This window comes from Haliotis asinina, chromosome 5 (genome assembly GCF_037392515.1).
Source record: "Haliotis asinina isolate JCU_RB_2024 chromosome 5, JCU_Hal_asi_v2, whole genome shotgun sequence".
In the NCBI taxonomy this organism is placed as follows: Eukaryota; Metazoa; Mollusca; class Gastropoda; order Lepetellida; family Haliotidae; genus Haliotis; species Haliotis asinina.
The window spans coordinates 26,267,913-26,291,222 of NC_090284.1; the positions used below are offsets into that span (position 1 = coordinate 26,267,913).

At 37.9% G+C, this 23,310-nt stretch overlaps 2 protein-coding genes across 2 annotated transcripts; one reads left to right on the forward strand and one right to left on the reverse strand.

The window, feature by feature from the left end:
- On the forward strand, positions 1-14,743 carry LOC137283818 (scaffold attachment factor B2-like). Its single transcript, XM_067815502.1, has 16 exons — positions 1-24; positions 592-865; positions 1,707-2,679; positions 6,226-6,263; positions 6,386-6,477; positions 7,658-7,807; positions 8,344-8,413; positions 9,553-9,759; positions 10,109-10,275; positions 10,450-10,613; positions 10,774-10,884; positions 11,761-11,889; positions 12,009-12,206; positions 13,435-13,595; positions 14,243-14,311; positions 14,463-14,743. Exons 1-16 carry the CDS (start codon positions 1-3, stop codon positions 14,741-14,743), a joined length of 3,108 nt encoding a protein of 1,035 aa, XP_067671603.1.
- Positions 14,744-16,701: 1,958 nt separating this feature from the next.
- LOC137283308 (tektin-4-like) lies at positions 16,702-22,785 on the reverse strand. Its single transcript, XM_067814761.1, has 6 exons — positions 21,443-22,785; positions 20,199-20,269; positions 19,874-20,017; positions 19,351-19,573; positions 17,747-17,901; positions 16,702-17,560 (listed from the first exon to the last, which is right to left on the reverse strand). Exons 1-6 carry the CDS (start codon positions 21,980-21,982, stop codon positions 17,344-17,346), a joined length of 1,350 nt encoding a protein of 449 aa, XP_067670862.1. The 5' UTR covers positions 21,983-22,785; the 3' UTR covers positions 16,702-17,343.
- Between the last annotated feature and the right edge of the window lie 525 nt (positions 22,786-23,310).

The window sequence follows — 23,310 nt, forward strand, 5'->3', positions numbered from 1 at the left end:
ATGAATGGAAAACCAAAGGGAGAGGTAAGTATAATTAAGTTATTATATTCCATCATCCATTCCTCTGAATTACCATTTTCTGGCCAGTATTTTGATTTTGTCATCGGTAGTCTTAACCTCAATTAGCAAACAAAAGTGAAGCATTTTTGAAGATGTATGTTGAAACCATGAAGAATGAATGTTATTTTCCCATAATAGTGGTAAAAAAGAATTAATCCCATGTTACAAAGTGTCTGAAACTCCAGTCCTGCTTGTTTAGTTGACTGAAGTATCATAGAACTGCTATCGCCAAGATGTGGCATCGTGATACTCAGAACATCAAGAAGGTGTATCTAGGGTCTGACCATGCTGATATTTAGTCCTCTTTCCTGCTGGGCACTAGTTTGCCTGACTGTAATATGTAAAGATGTTATTATTTAGCATAAGTATTCATGACAGTGTAATTATAATAATGATCCATAAACAAGTGGGTTACTTCAGAGCATTTAAGTTTTGTTTAAATATGTAAATTAATCAGTTTGTTTTATCCATATTCATGTATATATTTTGAATCACCATCGTGTATAGCAACAAATTTTGCCTTGGCTTTAGGGGGAATGGCAGGAAGAAGAAGAAATGTATGAAGACATTGAGGGTGAACCTGAAGAAAGTGAAGACTTTGAGGATGAACCAGATGAATGGAAAGACTTTGTGGGTGAACCAGATGAAAGTGAGGATTTTGAGAGTGAGCCAGATGATTGGGAAGTCTTTGTGGGTGAACCAGATGAAAGTGAGGACTTTGTAGGTGAACCAGATGTTTGGGAGGACTGTGTGGGTGAACGTGATGAAAGTGAAGACTTTGAGGGTGAACTTGTGGATGGAGAAGGTAAGCTTATGTTTTAAGTATCATGTTGAAAGCACAAAATGACAAATCGTCAAATTGCATGAAGATTTAAGGATTAATTTGTCAAGCTCTTAATAAAAGAAGAACATATGAATATAAGGAGTATTAATACAACCTCTTTTTCATGATGTTGTGGTCTTTAAGTTGAGAGAAACTATTATATCTAGCGGATGCACATTTTATTTCACATGTTATGTAGTGTTGTGGAACATGGCATCTTACCGTACCATCCATACTAGTATTTTGTTTTATCATCACATTTTGGAGAACCTGGACACTAACATATCGGATGGATATTTTGTCAAGTTACATTGTATTACTGTGTATGAAGAAACAGTTCCGACATCACTTGGACCCACTGAAGCCTTGATGTGTGAGGAAGACTTCATGGGACATCTTGCCACTGTGATATTTGTTATGGATTTGACCCTTCAGAAAAATCAGACATGGACAAACCTTTGTAAAGAAATAGATGCTGTGATGAAGAGCGGTAGTACTGCCTGGACAGGTCGTAAACAACAGTAAAGAAGAATGTCATGTCTGTGAATCAGTTGATATTCCCAAGACCAAGGTGTTGATGGCAAAGACTGATAACTGTATTGTTCTACATTCTGAAGACATTTGATTCAACAGAAGGGGACGTTACCAGTGACGAACATTTAATGGTTTCCTCATGGACTTCTGCAAAGTACTCATCAATACTTAGTAGAATTCTTACTGTCATAAATTATGTTAGTTGCTTTGTGCAAAACTGATGCAAATCTCATAGTGCAAGGTGAGTATGAATTTTATTTCAAATGGACGTTGTATGATGTGGTCTAAATTTGTTTTAACTTAAAAATTTCTCTAGCCCCACAAGATGATGGTGAAATGGCGATGGATGTCGGCCAGGATGATGCCATAGGTGACTTGGATGAGGAATTTAAAGGGGATGGTGAGGGAACATTTGAAGGTGAAATTGAGATGGATGAGGCTGAAGGTAAACCTGTGACTGAAGAAGATGCAGATCCTGAGATGGAGACTGAAATTATAGATGAAGCTGAACTGGAGGCCGAAGCTGAGCCAGAGGAAGAAGAGGCTGAAGAACAGACAGAGGTTGTAACTGTTCCTGAGGTCAACCCTGTTCCTGCCCCTGCCCCATCCCCTACAAAACCCACTACACCAGCAAAGACCAAGGCCACTACCCCAGCAGCTAAAGTGACACCTGCGCCAAAAAGTACGCCAAAAGCTGTTGCTGCAAAAGCTGCACCCAGGGTGGCTACAGCAAAATCGACGCCAGCAAAGACACCTGGAAAAAAGTCTGTTGCAAAATCTCCTGCAGCAAAACCAGGAGTCGCACCTAAAAATTCCACAGCTGACAAAACCAGGACAACAGTAAAGACTCCTGCTGCTCCAAAGGCCCAAACCAAGACTGCAACCCGATCATCCTCACCACGAGTGGCTGCAGCTAAGGCATCAACTGCAACAGCAAAATCAACAGATACAACAACACAAGCAGCACCAGTAGCAGCGACAACAGCAAAGGACTCTAAGGATGAAATCGCCCTATTTGAACCAACGGATGATTCTTTTGATGTGCGTGTTGATGACACTCAAGTGAATGAGATTGATGCAGATCTGAAAGAAGAAAAAGGAGGAGAGAAGGCTGCTGCTGCTAATGCAACGGCAAGTGAAGAGGCCAAAGGAGATGCAGACGAGACTGTCAAAGTGAAGACTGAGGACAAAGCTAAGTCAACTGACAAAAAGGATGAGAAGAAACCTGAAGATAAAAAAGAAGATGCAAAACCTGCCAAGAGGTTGGTTTGGTTTGTATTGATGTCTTCTTGATCATGCTAAAGTCTTCAAGATCGCTCAGCTTTCACTTTCCATAACGACCAGATGAAAGAGATTGTCATTGAATTGAGCTGCTTCAGTTATGTTGAAGTTAGCTTACACCAATGAGTTAGGTATTCTTTTGCATTAGCTGTCCTCCTTTAGACGCTTCTAAGTTTCTTGCGTTTCACCTCTCCCTCAAACCAGGATGTAAAACAACAGCACAACTCAACTTTTAAAAAAAAAGTGTCTATTAAGAGAAATAAATTCAGAGCCATCATTTTCTGTTAATTTACAAGAGAAAAAACCTATTTGTATAACGAAGAAATTGAAGAATGAGCTAAGCATGTCGGTCGTCTGAAGCAAGCATGAGCAAGTCTTTGTCAAGGTGACAGCAGAAAACCAGCTTTTAATGTCATCAGATTTGGTTCCCATCCCTAGGAATGATGTGTGGCTGCACAAGGTTCCCTTTGCTTTCATTCAGTGTTCTTGTCCAGTGCTCACCACGAAGGGATTTTATTAGTTTTATTCCCATTAATGACAAAAAGCTCTTCCTCTTCATTTACCATTTTACATCAGTGAACCCAGCCATTGATTCCACTTTGGGAAAGGTTCATGGTCAGTTAATTAAGTCATGAAAGTCTGTTTGACCTGGCAGGGAGTTCTTATCCAGCCACAGAATTTCATAACATGTTTAAAGCTAGTGTTCATGTTACCAAAACAGTAAGTAAAATATACCATATTCTTGGAAGAATACAGCCAGTATCTTTTGCAACGTTAACTCTTAGAAGTTTTCATGGAATACTTGATTTGACCAGGATGTAAAACAGCAGCACAACTCAACTTTTAAAAAAAAGTGTCTATTAAGAGAAATAAATTCAGAGCCATCATTTTCTGTTAATTTACAAGAGAAAAAACTATTTGTATAATGAAGAAATTGAAGAATGAGCTAAACATGTCGGTCGTCTGAAGCAAGCATGAGCAAGTCTTTGTCAAGGTGACAGCAGAAAACCAGCTTTTAATGTCATCAGATTTGGTTCCCATCCCTAGGAATGATGTGTGGCTGCACAAGGTTCCCTTTGCTTTCATTCAGTGTTCTTGTCCAGTGCTCACCACGAAGGGATTTTATTAGTTTTATTCCCATTAATGACAAAAAACTCTTCTTCTTCTTCATTTACCATTTTACATCAGTGAACCCAGCCATTGATTCCACTTTGGGAAAGGTTCATGGTCAGTTAATTAAGTCATGAACGTCTGTTTGACCTGGCAGGGAGTTCTTATCCAGCCACAGAATTTCATAACATGTTTAAAGCTAGTGTTCATGTTACCAAAACAGTAAGTAAAATATACCATATTCTTGGAAGAATACAGCCAGTATCTTTTGCAACGTTAACTCTTAGAAGTTTTCATGGAATACTTGATTTGACCAGGATGTAAAACAGCAGCACAACTCAACTTTTAAAAAAAAGTATCTATTAAGAGAAATAAATTCAGAGCCATCATTTTCTGTTAATTTACAAGAGAAAAAAACTATTTGTATAATGAAGAAATTGAAGAATGAGCTAAACATGTCGGTCGTCTGAAGCAAGCATGAGCAAGTCTTTGTCAAGGTGACAGCAGAAAACCAGCTTTTAATGTCATCAGATTTGGTTCCCATCCCTAGGAATGATGTGTGGCTGCACAAGGTTCCCTTTGCTTTCATTCAGTTTTCTTGTCCAGTGCTCACCACGAAGGGGTTTTATTAGTTTTATTCCCATTAATGACAAAAAACTCTTCTTCTTCATTTACCATTTTACATCAGTGAACCCAGCCATTGATTCCACTTTGGGAAAGGTTCATGGTCAGCTAATTGACTCATGAAAGTCTGTTTGACCTGAGGTTGAAGGTGATTTGTTTTGATATTATCCTAGTGTGATCAGCACAACGTTCAGAATAAATTGCTGTGATGTGGAATTGTATTTATTGGCAAGGAGTTCTTATCCAGCCACAGAATTTCATAACATGTTTAAAGCTAGTGTTCATGTTACCAAAACAGTAAGTAAAATATACCATATTCTTGGAAGAATACAGCCAGTATCTTTTGCAACGTTAACTCTTAGAAGTTTTCATGGAATACTTGATTTGACCAGGATGTAAAACAGCAGCACAACTCAACTTTTAAAAAAAAGTGTCTATTAAGAGAAATAAATTCAGAGCCATCATTTTCTGTTAATTTACAAGAGAAAAAACTATTTGTATAATGAAGAAATTGAAGAATGAGCTAAACATGTCGGTCGTCTGAAGCAAGCATGAGCAAGTCTTTGTCAAGGTGACAGCAGAAAACCAGCTTTTAATGTCATCAGATTTGGTTCCCATCCCTAGGAATGATGTGTGGCTGCACAAGGTTCCCTTTGCTTTCATTCAGTGTTCTTGTCCAGTGCTCACCACGAAGGGATTTTATTAGTTTTATTCCCATTAATGACAAAAAACTCTTCTTCTTCTTCATTTACCATTTTACATCAGTGAACCCAGCCATTGATTCCACTTTGGGAAAGGTTCATGGTCAGTTAATTAAGTCATGAACGTCTGTTTGACCTGGCAGGGAGTTCTTATCCAGCCACAGAATTTCATAACATGTTTAAAGCTAGTGTTCATGTTACCAAAACAGTAAGTAAAATATACCATATTCTTGGAAGAATACAGCCAGTATCTTTTGCAACGTTAACTCTTAGAAGTTTTCATGGAATACTTGATTTGACCAGGATGTAAAACAGCAGCACAACTCAACTTTTAAAAAAAAGTATCTATTAAGAGAAATAAATTCAGAGCCATCATTTTCTGTTAATTTACAAGAGAAAAAAACTATTTGTATAATGAAGAAATTGAAGAATGAGCTAAACATGTCGGTCGTCTGAAGCAAGCATGAGCAAGTCTTTGTCAAGGTGACAGCAGAAAACCAGCTTTTAATGTCATCAGATTTGGTTCCCATCCCTAGGAATGATGTGTGGCTGCACAAGGTTCCCTTTGCTTTCATTCAGTTTTCTTGTCCAGTGCTCACCACGAAGGGGTTTTATTAGTTTTATTCCCATTAATGACAAAAAACTCTTCTTCTTCATTTACCATTTTACATCAGTGAACCCAGCCATTGATTCCACTTTGGGAAAGGTTCATGGTCAGCTAATTGACTCATGAAAGTCTGTTTGACCTGAGGTTGAAGGTGATTTGTTTTGATATTATCCTAGTGTGATCAGCACAACGTTCAGAATAAATTGCTGTGATGTGGAATTGTATTTATTGGCAAGGAGTTCTTATCCAACCACAGAATTTCATTACATGTTTAAAGCCAGTGTTCATGTTACCAAAACAGTAAGTAAAATATACCATATTCTTGGAAGAATACAGCCAATATCTCTTGCAAGGTGAAAACATAGAAATTTTCTTGGCCTTCTTGATTTGACATTTTCTTTCAGAATCTTTCTATATACATTTCACTTACCATTCTGTCATGTTACCATTTCAACATGGATTCCCCACTTTTTTGTCTATTGTAGTTCTGAGGGCAAGGAAGGCAAAGAGAAAGAGGCAAAGAGTAAGTGTGTTTAATCTTGTTAACAAAGAAGTGTTTATATCATAAATTATTGAATAGTTTGAAAATTCAATGAAATTGGTAAAATAAGAGTTATAACCATGAAAATCAATTTCATTACCCAGGTAGCCAGCATAGTCGCAACCTGTGGGTGAGTGGCCTGGCTTCATCAACTAGAGCCACAGATCTCAAGTCACTTTTTAGCAAATATGGAAAGGTGAGTTTATTACTCTTTTGTAGTATATTGTACCTGCAGAATAGTAAAGCAAAAAGCCTTGTGCATGTCAACATGCATACCATATATTGCTGTATCTACGGTAAGGTTTATCACTTTCAGGTTCTGCTGGTGATGTGAATTGGTGTCTTATAATTTCACTTTAAAACTTTGTATTTCATCTGAAACGACTTGGCCAAGAACAATTTCATCCATTGTATCTAAAGTCATTGTTGATACTATACACGTTCTTATGGACGTGATTGGATCTGTTTGGAATACAGTTTTTTCTATGTATTTATTTCATTCAAATGGGCACTATTTTTCTATTGTCACTTCGTTATATGGTGATTTTATACATCAGCGATAAAGAATTATCTCCATTCTCATAACTAGCATTGCCCTTGATCAGGGACCCTTGTGACCCAACATTTTTTATCTACTTAACTGGTGAACCTGAACTCAATTCCATTTGGTTTTTTCATCTGTTAGCATTTGCTGGGTAAGGTGTGTCTCTGTGACTGTTGAATGAACATATGCTCATAATTAGAAAACTAAGCCTAGTAACTTGGCAACTGAATAACAGGAAATAGTCACCAATTTGTCCAACAGACAAAATGGTGCAACTTCATGATGTACTACATGGCAAACTTCATAATGTAAATGTTTTCCAAATGAGAAGAGGTGTGTAGAGGTGTGTATACACTTGATGATGCGTTTCATTCTTTACTGACTCGGTAGGTAGAAGAATTTGCAGAGAAAGAGAGAGAGAGTTTAGTTTTACACCGCTTTTAGCAACATTAAAGCGATATCACTAGGACACAAGACAATGGGCTTCACACGAATTTGCAGAGAAGGTGGAGTGCTTTATACAAAGGCTGTCTTTACATACAGTGACATACAGTAAATGATTGGTTGGTTTGTTTGTTGTTTAACAATGCACTCAGCTATGTGATTGCAATCTGCAAATAACTGAGAGTCAATCCGGTGGTCAACAATATGAGCATCAACAGCATGACAATACACAGGGCTCACTAGAGGTCATTGTAGGTGATCTGTTTCTGTTATATGATGCTACATTCCTACATGCTAATGACTGCCATTGATAGTGCACCGTTAAGCAATACTTACACTTTCCCTCAAACAAGGAACACCATATGACTGTGATATTCTACCCTTGTAGGTAATTGGAGTCAAAGTTGTGACCAGAGCTCGCAGTCCAGGCTCACGATACTATGGATTTGTGAAGATGTCAACCACTGAAGAGGCCTCCAAGTGTATTCAGCACTTACATCAGACTGAACTGCATGGGAAGATGATATCTGTGGAAAGGGTATAGTGTACACAGTATTTTGAACTTAAAATTCTCAGAATTTCTTCTGAAATAGCTCCATTTCTTCCCGTAAGGATAGATAGTGTTACAATAGATACACCATGAAGGCCTGTATTTTCAGTATATATTTAAGTGTAACATATAAAGTGGTATTTGAATAAGAATGTGCTCACACTATAATTTACTGCAGCAATAGGGACACATACGTTTTTATTATTATACTTCTGTTATCATACAACAAGTACTGCTTATTTAACCAGGAAAAATGTAAATGACATGAATTTGATGACAGTGTTCAGTATATGTTCTTTCACCCAGTCAGCATGTGATTGGGTAGTATCCCACTTGTCAGACATCCCAGCAGTGAGACAGGTTAAAAGCCATCATTTTGAGTGCACATCTAATCCCATAGCTATAGCCTATTTTGTCTGTTTAGGGACAATTATTGCTTGTCAATTATATGACATGATATCCCCTGCAGTTTAGATGTTTTGAAATGAGTATCTATGTATATTTTACTTCCTTTATTTGACAAGGGAAGGAATGAACCTGGTGGGTCCAGTAAGGTAGCTCTACTAAAGAAAGCAGATGACAACAAACCAGCTGGTAGGTATTAATACCTGTACGTAACACTGACTTTTTCTTGTTCGGGTTTTGCTTAGTGATGTGTACCCGAAGGATAAAACCCAACCCGGACTCAAGTACCCGAAAATAATAGTATAGATCATAGTGTGAGCTATGCGTGTCTGTTTTCTGTAGTTTTCAGTAGAATTTCACACAAGAACACCTCACTTATAAGTTAAAACTTCTGTATCGAAACAGTTCCAGTGATGTATAGTGTCACATGTCACAACATGTGGTTATGAGCACACAAAACTCAGAGTTTTAAAACCTTTAAGACTGGGGTAACAGTGAGGTTCAAACCACAATGCAGAAAATACACAACCCATTGTCAAAATCAACATTTTTTAAAGCGAATTTCATTTAGCGTATATCAAATATTAATTTCTTTGAAAAAAATGTGCATTTTTTGTAACAAGGTTGACTTTGCATATGAGCAGTTAACAACACTAGCACAGCTGCACATGTTGATTAATGCATATGATTTTAAAAACTGGAAATTCAATCAAGTGATGACAATGATAAGAGAAAACATTGTATTAAACATGAAATAATCAAACTAGCGCCATAATCCAATTCTTTTAACAATTGATATAAATTTTGTTAAACTGTCAAAAAATCATTGCTGAAATGATTTAAATGGGAAACTCATATCCCTTAAGTAACAACCAATAATTAAAATAGTGATCAAACAATTATAACTCTGAGTTAAATGTGTATGTGTTTTTGAGTCAAGCTTTTTTCGATCGTAACCCCTAAAATATTCCTGCATCAGGGTGGCTTGCTTTTTGACTGGATTTGAGGAAGAATCGTCCACAGTGACAGATTTGTGTTTCTTGTTAAGATGTGTTCTCATAGAGATTGCTGAGCACCCAGCATAACTTGGCATAATGCTGCAAAGGCAACACATGGTTTAGTGTTTTGAAGTGCCACAATCAAAAGGGGCCCATACATTTGACCTTTTCTCATCCAGGACTGCATACATGGTCACATTTAGTTTAGAGTTACCTCTATTTTTCAGGTGCTCAAGTCCTGGAATTTGGACTTGAGTCCTACTGTATCCAACCCGATGCTGGGTACTCGAGTACTGAGCTACTCTCACCTTAAAGCTTATTTGTTGTCAGACCTGGAGCCAGAGAAGAAACATGGGGAGAAGAAGGTAGAGAAGAAAGTTGAAAGGAAGGTTGACAACAGAGACAGTTGGTCCAATGGGTGTCCACATCATGTCGACCGTGCTAGAAGAGAAGCTAGATGCCCAGAGAAAAAGCGTAGTGATAAACAAACATCATCCACAGATACCAAGAGACATCCAACAACTGCTAAATTAGGAGGTGTGTTGTGAATTCAGAAAGTGGCCAGTAATCCTGAAAATGGCCCATTGTCAAAGTTCTCTTTCCCAGTCCCTGAGTGTTTATCTAAAGTAACACAATGAGAGATCATTCGGGATGTCATAGCTCTCAATAATATTGATGCAATTAAACTGAGGGTGTAATGACGTAATGACTTGCTTAGTATTAATGGATCTTTGCATAAAATGCAATAATTTACTTCTACATATTGTCATATCCCCAAAGTTGTGATCCTAAATTCATCTTCTGTCCCATTATTTGGAACCATGTCTTAATGCTGTCATATTCATGTTGTCAGTAATACATCATTCATGTTCATACTCACAAACAGTATCTTCTGCAGGGAAAATGAAAACTGAAGAGAAGAATGGTGAGAAACCAATAGAAGAGGAAGAAGAGAAGAGAGAGGAAGGTGGAGAAAAGGGTAAAAAGAAATCTGAATCAAGCAGATCCCAGTCCAAGGATTCTAAAGACAGACTGTCATTTGAGAAGATCAAGGTACAGCGTGAAATTTTCATCCTTTTGCCCCCAGCAAGTAGTTCCCACAAACAGTGTCTTATTTCATGACATGTAAAAACCTGAAACTATACGGATACATTTGAAATTTGTATTTAAAAAATGTGTTTTATTCAGAAACAGCATGTACAATGAATTTCGTGAATTGTTCTCCAGGCTGAGCGGGAACGAGAACGTCTCCGGCAAAAAGAGCGTGCCTTGCGTGATGAGGAGAGGAGGAGACTGGCTGAAATTGAGAGACAACGATCAAGACAGAAGCAGATTCACCTTCGTCAGCGAGAAGAAGCCATTCGACTTGAACGGGAAAAAGATAGACTGAGGTATATCAAAATAGTTCATGGAATAAACGTATAAGAGTTGAGTTCTTAGTGTTTCAGTCAGTGTTTACACATCATCAACAAAGCGCCTAATTGTATAAACCAAAAGGTGCCTTTCCAACTCTGAATAAGTCTAATATACTGTATTGATCTGTTAATACAGGCTAGTGCGAGAAAAACTTGAACGAGAATGTATTGAAACAGAAAGACTGCGTCTGGAACGTGAAAGACTAGAGAGGGATAGACTAGAACAACTCAGGCTTGAGCAACGAAGGTCAGGAAAAGTTGACAATCCTCTCATTTTGTGTGAAACCAAGTATTGTATACAATTTTGTCAGTTGTAGGAAAGAATGACCTGACTTGGAAGGAGCTGCACTACTGATGTGAGGTTCTTGTTTTTAGAATGTTTTATCTTCAAATGACATAAAAAGAATGGTGTCCCATAGCTATGAGTGTTGTTGTTGTGTTGCTGTGAGTGCCAAGTGTAGACCTGAAATAGTGTATTTTTTACTTTTACTAAGCACAGAAATGTGAATTCTTGTAAAAAAGAAGTGTCTGTTTTGAAACTCAGCCATATCATTCTGCCTTTTGTGTGAAGACACATTGAAAGCATGCAAATAAAGCTTGCTACACACTTTATTACTTACATGTGACGGAAATAACTCTGACGCAAGTAAGCTCTCTCCATCTGTGCTAAAATAATGTATATCCTTATATGACAGTAATATTTATTGTACCTACAAGCAGATGAAATTATCTCCAATATTTGGCTTCACTGACTCGAAGGCTGCTGGGGCTTATGTAAAGAAAATATGTGTAGTTAATGCCAAAATTGTTTGATAGTTTAAATCTACTAACTTTGTATGATTCCTTCACACATATATCAACACACCCATAACATACTGTCCATTAATCATCCATTAATGTCATAGATACTAAATAGATTTCTACATAGAGAAATGGTGTGAAGAGAATACCACTATTCTTGCATGTAATTCAAACATGAAATTGTTTTCATCTAAAAAAGAGTAATATTTGTTTGTAGGCTACATTTGCTGTTTCCCTTGAGTTGGACACTGAAATCTTTTCCTGATAAGTAATTGAACACACTTAGACAAGTGAAGAACATTTTGTTGATTGTAACTTACAGATTAGATGACCAGGGAAGAGCCGCCAAAGGACCATTTGACAGTCGTGGAAGTCGCCATGATGATGATTACTGGAGCAGCCCCCCAAAACGATCCATGTCTGATAGATTTGATAATTATGGCGATTCTAGGTAAGGAATTTAGGTGCCTTTTTGTGATATTTACATCCCTGTATGTCCTCTTGAAAGTGTTAGTGTTAATCTGGTATGTTATTCAGTTCTTAACAGTCACAACTATTATTGTTTTCCAGACGAGATAATCGTATTGACCAAAGTGCTAATACAGACAGAAAGGTGAAACGATATGACAGACGAGACAGCCGTAATGCAGATACTCGTGGTTCTAACAGGGGACGCATTGAAGACCGAAATGACAGAAGGGATATGCCAGTGCAGCATGGGCGTGATAGGGAAGAACGGCATGGAGGTAGCTTTGGAGAAGCCCAAAGGTACTTCTAGCTTTAGTACAAGATAACGGAATTGTTCTTAACATGAACCATTTTATCAGATGCCCGGATCAGATGATTGTTTACAAGCTGACGAGGTATAGCAGGAACAATATTAGCTGACTGTGGATTTTAAACAAAGTTCACTTCTCTCAGAGCACGATAATCTGCAGGAAAATAAATAAAAATTTGATGAAAAGAGCGTAAATTGCTGTCAAGGAGCAATAACAGAATCATCCCCTTGTGATTTTCTTATGTTCATGATTTAACTCAAGATGTTTGTGGGTCACATTGATGACACTCCATAGGTGCAGATGAAAGATTTCAGTCTGTTTTCCTGAACAATTTTGTGACAGTTTCTTTGAGCCAATACTGTTTTAGACAGTGGAATCTACTTGAACCAGTTGCAACCTCAGGTAGCACTTGCTGCACAAAATAAAATATGTAATGTTCACATTTTGGTTGCTATTGATGATGTGGAAAATCATTACAACAAAATTATTCAGTGTCCTAAAACATAATTTTATCTTTCTTCAAACAGTATTTTTACTTGAAGAGTAAGAATCATTCATTCACTACCCAGGTTCAGATTTCCTTTTAGGTGCTCCACGTGCAGAGTTACCTCCCTTGAGCATACCTGAAAGTCTCATCATGGGTTTCAAACCATGTTTGCCCTCATCAGTTTTGTCAGTTTGCCAGCACCATTCTAGTACACTTTCGTTCACCAAATGTCACCAGATAAACATCTGAAACCTGCATCACTTCAGACATTTTCCTCCAACTTTAACATGTTGACTGCCAACAAGATTTTTAAAATATTGGTCCAAAAATCAAAGAACGCCAGCTGTTTCTTTCTTATGCTTATTTTACCAACACAGGAAGTGTTTTGAAAATGCAACTGATATGCTGCTAGTCGAGACAGCTCATATTGGCAAACACAACTAGAACTGATACTGCAAGTGTACGCATGAGAGGCAGTCAAAATTGTCAAGTACACATGCCATGATATAAGTGGAATATTTAGTCCAAATCACCACTCTTCTTGTACCTGTTTTCATGTGTTTAGTTCATTTGATATTATTTTATAACTATTTTTTTTATAGATCATCATAAGATCAGATCCAGATCCACCATTACTCCATTACTCCAAATAACTTATGGTAGGTATATGAAAATATATGTATATCTACTTAAAGTTAATGTGCGTTTGTGAGCATCTACCTATCTTCAGATATTCTGAAACTAGAAACCCCAAAGATGACAGACGAGACCCATGGACACACAACCGACAGGAAGAGAATAGACAAGATTTTAATGGTCGAGATGGTGACAGAAGATTTACGGAATTGTCTCAATGCCATGATTCCCAGAGTGACTGGAAATCAAATAGAGGTAAGAATAAGAGATTTGGAAAGAGTTTAAACTCACCTCAATAGAATTGCTGTGTTAGTTTTTACTGAAAGTTATCCATTCAATATATGTTTGGGACTGTTTTGGTTTTTTTTTCTATGTTTGTGTATCATAAGGCTTTTAAAGCTCTAATTTGTGAGATGGTTTGCATGTAGTTCTATTTCACTAGGAAGATAATACCTTGTTTACACTTTCGGGATACTACCCTTTCATTTTGTTTGGAGGGATACAGTTACTGACTTGCCTTTCCATCAGTGCATCTGTATTCGTTCTCTATTCATATCATATCTCTATATGTAAGAGGAATTTCATTCATGAAGCTTTGCACACACAAAACCCAGGTTGTCAACTTGTCCCTTTGGTTTGGGGATTTTTAGAATATTTACATTTTACAATACCGACTGATGTGTTTATGCAGAGCACAAACAGTCTTTTTCAGTATCCACACAAGATAACTAAATTGGTGCATTTGGTAGCTCAAGTGACAGCTGTAGCATGTAGACAGATTAAATAGAGTATTGAGATGGACAGTTCAGTTTTGCAGGACAGGATGGTAGTAAATTCTTTCAAAATGTTGGGAGAGGGCTTTTTGTATTGTTGGACTCTTATATGAGGGTGGTCGGTTTCAGGGATGGCAGCTGCAAATGGGCGTGATACCTGGCAAGGCCAGAGTGGCTCTGGGGTGCAAGATGACAGATGTAGCAAGAATTTCAGTTCTAGATCTGGTATAATGTTAAGTGAGTTTTTCCAGCTTTTCAAAGCCAGAACTGCAATCTATCATAGATCAAAGTTTTAGCTTGCTCAACTATTGAAACAGTTGTTGTATGTATGATTAATTACTTTCTACAGATGGTGCTAATTCTAATCAGCATCAGTTGTGGGGAAATAACAGTGATCGTAGCAAGATAGACCAATCCTGGGGCCATGGTGTTGTGGACAACTCTGGACCCTGGGGAGGAGGTGGTGACCGGTGGATGGGCGGAGTACAAAGTACACACAGTGACCGAGGAGGAGGATTCAACATGGGGGATAGCGGGGGTATGATGAACAACATGGGGGGACCAGGACTGTACATGGCTACCACCCCACAAAACCCAAATCTGATGATGATGGGTGGAATAAAAAGATAACCCGAGACCTGCTATTTGCAGCAAGGAACACTTCGCAGATTCTAGATGGAATGTTGTGTCTAATGTATGGTTTGGCCATGTTGGTGTTCATTAATGATAAATAGCATTTCCAACAAATTTGTAAAATCTTTATCCAGAAATCTTACCAGTTTCCATATTTGTTGATATTGTTAAAAGTACTAGTGTATGGATCCCATGAAAAGTAACCATAATACAAAAGGCTTCCTGTTTCATGCTTATGAAATTCTGCTCAGTTGATATTTCATGTTACACAATGATGGGCTTAATTCATCTGTCACTGAAAACTCACACTACCTTTCAATACTTATGATTTTGTAATCACCACAGGCTATTTATTGTAAATGGGGGTGAATGAATGTCATTGTATTTCCTCCAATCTCACACGTGCAGCATTGTTGTAGAAATCTGTCACAAACACCAAGTCAAGGCAGTAGAATTCCTTGGAACTAAAAGATTTTGGTGTAACTACCATCATTTTGTACTTCTTATTGTCCAACATTTTCTGCATTTGTATAATTGTGGATTATGTGTCAACAGTTTATTTGTACATGCCCATTCATCAACTGTATCACCTACAGATGTCTCATTATTTTTGTCCATCAGGATGAAAAGTTTCAAACATTTTCTAAGTTGAAATTGTTATCATGTCTCTACATTTTAGGTGATCTATTTTATGATTATTAGACTATTTTTCAGTCAGTATATGTCCAGTTGTCATCCATTAAATTCTCTGATCATATTTCCATGTTTGTTGTGGGCCACACATCCTCTAACTTGACAGTATAACCTATTTTCTATGCACGTTATTAAATATTGAGCAAAACCCAGTTAGAATCATGGTATAAAGCCTTTATATATGCACAGAATTTGTCCTTTCAGCATCCCTGTGTAAATACCAAAGACTGGACATGTATTGAAGTAGGCATGTCAAAGGTGCTTGAAGAGCACACAGTGATAGTACTGTTGAACAAGATTGTAATGGTCTGCTCCGCAGATGTAGAAATCAATACAGATCTATCTTCCTGAAGCGTATCTCATTAAACATTAAGACCAGGGGCAGTCCATAGCAGAATCACTGAAGCCTAGCTATGGCGGGCACTCCCTTGAGTCTCGCCAATATATAGATTTCCAGTAGTCCCACTGCATTTGTACAGTATTTCAGTTTTACCATGGCTTGACCACTTCATAGCTCACCAGTTGAAGACATTTAGTTCTGTTAAAACCTACAAACATGTATGGTGTCTATACAGAACAGGGATACCATCTGGTTTGGATTGGTTGTTAAATGCCACAATCACCAATATTCCAGGTATGTGGCAGTTGAGTCTGGACCTGACAATCCACTGATCAACATCACGAGCATCAATCCAAGCAATAAAGGATGTTACATAAGTGCTATGTAATACTGTATTTGCAACACCAGTGCCTGACTGCTGGAATTTCCTGAGAGTGATAAACATAGTATGATATGGGCACAAATATAATATTCTGTTTATTATCGAAGTTGTCAAATTGAGGAAAGTGAACTCAAATCTACTTTCAAACACAGGTTGGCTACCCATTGTCACAGCTTGTAGAACACAATGTCACAGAAGAAACATGACGTCATAGCATTGTTCATATAATTCATTGACCTCACATACCTTCATTGCTTGAGAAATCTATGTGCTCTTTTTCACAGGTGAGCCGAGATGATGAGTGAAATATTTTCTGTGGTTCATATTTTGCTGTTAAGATTAGAAGTGACAATGTTATCCACTGAGGTAGATCCTTTCATGTGTTATTCTGTGAAGGAGAGCAATGACGAGTCAGAATTAACACATATGAGTTCACTAAAAGAACATAGGTGGTGGAGTTCTTTTGGACAAATGGGTTGTCTTTAGCTGCACACTGAGAAGATACATAGGATGAAGATGCTATAGACAACATAGGATGTGTTGTGTTTTTTGTTGGTTTATTCATCTTTTATATACAATTAAGCATAATAAATCACTTTTAAGAGATCTTTGTGTGTGGCTCCAATTTGTTAAAACAATAATACTGATGTATACATGTGACAAAACTAACACAAGCATAGGTTTGCACTTAGAAAGATTTATATGCCACAGAAAGTCCTAGTTATGTATGTACAGTGAGGAGACAGTACCTGAAGTAAATCAACAAACTGGGTAATGACACATCAACTGCAAACTTCTGCAATACTACTTCATGGAAATGGAATACAACTGATAATTTTAACATGGTAGCCTTGGACTACACACATACACCTAAACAAAATGACATTCATGAACTAAAACTTAAAAGATATGATCCATTTATGGATCTTCTAAAAGGTATGTTACAGTGTGTGTTTTGCATCATTTGGTATGTTATTTCTTAACAAAAAACAAACAAAAATAATATGTACATCACAACAACAAATGTATCTCCAAGTAATCATGCAACAGTGAAATTGATGGCCGACAGAGCCAGAGTGAACTCCATCGGTGGCAAACGTTAAATACATAACAATCATTGAATAATTAACTTCAGCGGTATTGGTTTCTTTGATACTTTAATCAGATTTGCATGCCCAGACTTTACTGATAGCCCTGGAGTTTAAGGGTGGTTGGGTAGCGGGTACGATGAGTCATGCACTTGTCTCTGTCAATGAAGAGACTGTTCTTCTTGCAAGAGATCTCCTTCTCAAGTGACATACGGTTATCCTGGAGATCCTTCAAGGAGTTGACAGCATCATTCAGTTTGGCCTGGAGGGCATCAATTGACTGGCAGATCTCATTCACTTCGCCAACTAGCCTGGAGGAGGATAATAGAAACAATTTTAACAAGGTTAAAAATATGATGAAGGGGTTTTTGCATTGTCTTAGATTATTTTTTGTTTGAAAAACTACTGATATCTTAATTTCTATCCATAAAAAGTATCAGATTTCTTAGAAAACTGCACATCTGACTTCCACGTGTTTTGAGTAAAATTGCACATACTGGTATTGCACAGGATCTCTGCACAGATCAACGCCTGGACGGAAGGTTCTGTTCTGAAGGCGAGTTTGAGCAACTTTAAGTGGATCCTCCTTGTCCCTTATGGCCCTCTTCAAGCTCTCAATATTCTTCTCCTGGTTGCTGATCTCAACACACACCTGCATGAGAACATTAAATCACAATTGGGTACTCCAATATACACAATATCCCAAGACAAAAAAGTGAGATCAGATTCCATTTTGACAAATGTGAAATTGAGTGAGTTTGGTTTAACACACCGGTCACCGGTCACACCCATGTGGGGAATAGATCCTAGGTCTTTGACATGACAAGTGAACACTCTAACCACTACACTACCACTGCCTCACCCCCCCAACAAATGTGAGAATGACTATAAAGAAAAAAAACATTTTAATAAGACAAGAATATCTGAAAAGTTACTTTACAATCTCTAAATAATAGGCCTAAATATGAGAGGTAAAACTACACTGTCTGAAGTGCAGGCCTTATCAAATATCCCATTCCTGGTGATAAGAATATATGTCTAACATTGCTTTCACCTCTAAAGGAAACTGAGTGTATGATTTATGACAGGTATAGCAAGAAAACATGTTGAACCTGACATGAACCTCTCTTCAGTATGACACGGGTTCAGAATCTGTCCTTGTTTTTGACACTAACCAAGGCAACAAGACCCAACAAGACAGTAATAGCAGTCCATACGCGTCCCCAAATGAAGCTATCTCAAGTACCAATCTAGATGTGGAATAATTTCCATTTGGTTTATTTCAAGGCCCCATTGTACAATGTCACCGGTAATCATAACTCCCACATTTTAACACAGGCCTAAGATTGTCAGAGCTTTGGTTGCTTTGCGCTACAACCACAGATCTACTATTATTTACGGATGACATAAGGTCATGCTGGATGAACTAGTGCAGGAGGTCAATGCCTGTCTAATTGTTGACGTTTGTAAGGGCAGGGGCAACTAACCATTTTAAAGATTAAGATTCAAACTATTTTAAACATTCAGTTAACATTCAGAAAACTGTAATATAAAAGTGTTTTAAGCAATCAAACACAATATGCAAGAACTCTATGCCTAACTGTAAGGATATGTAACATGTTACCTGTGCCTTTGACATCTCCATGCCACTCTTTGGAAGCTAGGTTGTCATATCTATGTACTGGGGCAAGTATACAACTCATGTATTAGATCATGCTGATGGGCCTATAACTATTCACTTCCTTAATGAATGGTTGAAAAAAAAAAAAACAACACTTGGTTTTAGAGACAATATTATAGTGGATTGCTGGTTAAGGAATGGTTTGTTTGTTTAGGATGTTTGCTCAGTTGAAGTTTATGATGTCACTACCCTTCAAATCTTGATATAAAAAAACTCATATCAGAGATATTTGTGCTGGTGTGAGTATGTGTTTTCCATTAATCTGACTGAAATACAAAAGAAAATTGTCATAAAGCATATTTCCTATAAACAACCAAGCATTTTCTTGACACTGATGTTTTGAATTTGTCAATTATAAGATAATCCTGTTCATATAAAGTTACCTTTTCAAAACATAACTACTGTGACTGAAAGTCTGACCTTGTGGAGATTCTCCTCAAGCTTGGTCTTGGCATCCTCCATGTCCTCAACACGTTTGTTGAAGGCAACATCCACGGCATCACACTGTTCCCGCATGTCACGGGATGTGTCCTCCAAGATGTTGTCAATGAGAGTTCGCAGCTGGATGGAGGCCATTCGCTCATGCTCAGCTCTCACAATGTTGTCATGTGAAAACTGAGCCCATGACTCGGGGGTGGATTGGCTGGAATAGTGTTAATTATATAGTGATCATAAGTACTAATTCATAGCACTGATGTTCTTTTGTTGTAACCCATTATTATATTTTGCTCATGTCTGTTGGGAAGAGATAAATATATTTCAATACTGATATGAGCTGGATCATTATGATTCACAGTTATGAACTGAATGGGTGGTAAAAGCCATCCTCTTCAAGGTGATTTTGCTCCAGTTAGCCCTTTTCAATAATGTAATAAAATTAATATTCTGATACAGTTAGCCCTTTTCTACATAGTCATCAAATTCTTTGTCTCAGTTTTCTTACATTTCTTGGAACTTAGCTGCTCCAGGGTAGAACTGTTTGTGAGTGTGGTGATTCCTAAGTGATGCACATTTTGTGTCAATTTCCAGCGCTTCCTTTTTATCACTCCAATCCATTTCCAGGTCTTGCTTTGCATTTCGGTTTAGCCTTGAAAAAAAAAATGAGAGCGGCATCATTTCATGGCATAATTACTTTTAAAGAAATAATTTTGAAATAAGATGCTTTGAATTATTCTAAAACATTCTAAGCTTTTATGATAAAAAACTTCATTGATTTAATTCCAAGGAATTTTTTATAATAATTTATAATACAACTGTTGCTATCTTACTTTATCTGTGCCTCAGCTTGACCGATTGTTTTCTGGAGAAGATCTTGAACATTGTTTATTATCTCCACCTCCTGAAATAAAAAAAACAAAACTGTGTATTTTATACATAAATATCAGTAATCATATCAATACTAGTTTTGATACAAAAATATCACACACTTCCACAGTACTCAGTATTGTAAAACTCCAATATTTGACCTCATTTAAGGTGAAATTGGTTGTGGTCTAGGGGTATAAATATTTGCACAATATTTATAACTTTTCACTTTTCATGGAGATGATGGCTCTAGTGGAAATTCAGAAAGATATTAACTGCTGTGTATTCTGGGACTAGCTGACAGATGGTGAAAAATGAGCAAAATGCATGTCAGTGATGGCAACTATATCCCAAAGCGAGCTGACTTTGACATTCTGGTGATTTCAATGATTGCATTGCTAGCACTATATCGGGGGAATATGTGCAATTGGAGTACACAAGCTGTTTCATTGGTAGGCAGATGCTCGTTTGCTGTCGTGAGAAGTTTTATCAACAATGAAAATTCTGACTTTAAGTTATATAAAAAACAAACATCAATGTTATTACTAGAGATTGTTAATATTACCTCAGATGCAAAATCAAATGCCTCTATAACAAATAATAGCAAGCGTAAATGCAGTAAGATCAGTTGTCTCCTAGGGAAAGTCTATATATAAGAATAGAGAAAGTCTGTATGATCACAGCACTCCCTCATTGCAGTGTGGATCGAAAATTATGGCTCATTGTCAAAAATCCACACAAAATATCTGGATGTATAGGCAAGAGTTTTGCCAATACAACGTTTGTACGAAACACTTGATATTTTTGTGTGAAATAGATGAATTTATCCTTTGTCACTCAAGGTTAGTAAAATATAAACTTTAATTGATATTAAAGTCAAAAAGTAATTTTCTGCCTTACATCACCAAAAAGCACTGACACTGGGATATGTATTATTGCATGTATCAAGAAAACTCAGCCCATCCCTTTGGTTGAGCTAACCTAAAACTGACAAAATAAAAACAAGATAAGACTACAGAATACAGAATACCATCTCGCATCTTTGAAAACCAGCAAGTTTACTTTTGGTTAGGGTTGGAGTAGGGGTAAGAGATTTAGGGTTAGGGTGACATGACACTAAACAATATGGCTGGTAGGAATCCGGTATTCTGTAAATACAAATGCATGCTCTGCTTGACAGTTGATCAAACAATCCTTCTGTACAAACCTTTAATAATGACAGTTCTGGGTCATCTTGAACCAGGTCCACACCCTGTCTCCTTTGCCTACAGTTGAGATTGTCTGTTGCAATATGGAGAGGTACTTCAGTGGCACGAAGGGCATTCTCCAGCCGCTTTTTCTGAGCAAGCAACAAGTCTGTTTCAGAAATAACATCACCAATTTCTCTTTCAAGTTCGAATTTCCAGAAGTTGATATCTTGGACTCTTTCGTTCAGCTTCTTGGTCACCTCGGACTGTGTTTTGTTTGTTGTTGCTTCAGTTTCGTTTGAAACTCTCTTAGATTCATGGCGCAACCTTTCCGCACCATCCCTGTCAACAAACGACTGGTAGTACTTCGAGTAGTTACTTTCGTGCCATTCGGAAGGATTGTACTTAGCCGCCCGAAATCCCTCTGTGGATATGCCCATGTTGTTTCCAGTGTTTCCAGTGTAAACCGTCTCCATTTCATTATTTACTGTGCCTGATTCTGACCTCATGACAGGCCTCTCAGGTGGAATCTCGTGGCTCATAAGTGTTGCCGACGCCATACTTGCCTATTGTGTGCTTCGAGTGTACTTTGAAAGTTACTTTTCTACTCCTTTAGTAATCTGCATGGGCTGGACGAGAGGAGAAACAGGATAAACGTTGCTTAGAGATCCCCGGCAACCATGAGCGGAAGTTTGTTTCTTGTCGCCATGGAAGCTAAAGCGCCACCTACATTCGTAACAGCGCGTGGGGGGAGCAAGCTCCTGACAGCGATACCACGCTCCCTCCGCCCTTGCATAAGGGTAACTTAATGTGTTTGAGCATTGTAGTGAGCTTCAATCGGTTTCGCCTGCACGCTCCAGTGCTGGAAAGTGACTTTGAGTGGCTGCCATTTTTCTGTCGCAGAGAAGCAGTTTTCACTCTTGTTGACACCACATTGAACACTGACATAGTATTAATTAGTAAATGAATATGGTATGTCCGTCATGGGATGTAGAAACAACCCGTAATTTCCTTTTATTCAGTGTGTGCATGCGTGCATGCATGCGTGTGTGTAATATTGCTTTTCTTGGAGTGCATAAACGGCGAAATACGAAATAGCGTAAAGGCTTAACTTATCCTAGACATGCACAAGTATATAAGGTAATAATTAATAATTTAAATGAAAAGTTTTGACAAAATGAAAATAGTAGACTGGCCTCCTTAACTGTCTATCTAGACTTGCCTCTTGAATTATAGGATAGCATGTTACTGCATCAGTGGGCTCAGCATTTCATCGCAGATTTGAAGCAGGGATAATATATAATCTACAACAGGGATAGGCCACTCGCATGCTTTCTTTACCATTTGTACTAATTAACGTGTGAATTTAATCAGCTGTTGAAAATATATCGGGCACAATCTTAACTACTACGCTGCCGCAATATTGGGTACACTGGTTACGCAGCGGCCCGAGGCATACGTTCAGTGGCTTTTCGGGGAGTTTCTTCTACCTCTCTATATAGTCTCCCTGTTTAGAGCAAGGTTAAATTTATCCTTGCTGCCTGATTTGAGGATGCGAACCCCTTTTACGTTCATCGATAGGAGAGTATTATATATGCCACAGTGCAGGACGCAGGTGCCATAGACCCGTGAGGGTCAGGGGTAGAATGGATCTTCAGCAACTCTGCTTGCCATTAAAGGCGACTATGCTTGTTGTAAGAGGCGATTAACGAGGATCTGGTGGTCAGGCTCGCTGATTTGGTTGACAAGCCATCGGTTCCCAACTGAGCAGATCGATGCCCACGCTGCTGATTACTGGATTGTCTGGTCCAAACTCGATTATTTACAGACCGTCGCCATATAGCTGGAATATTGCTGAGTGCGGCGTAAAACTAAACTCACTCACTCA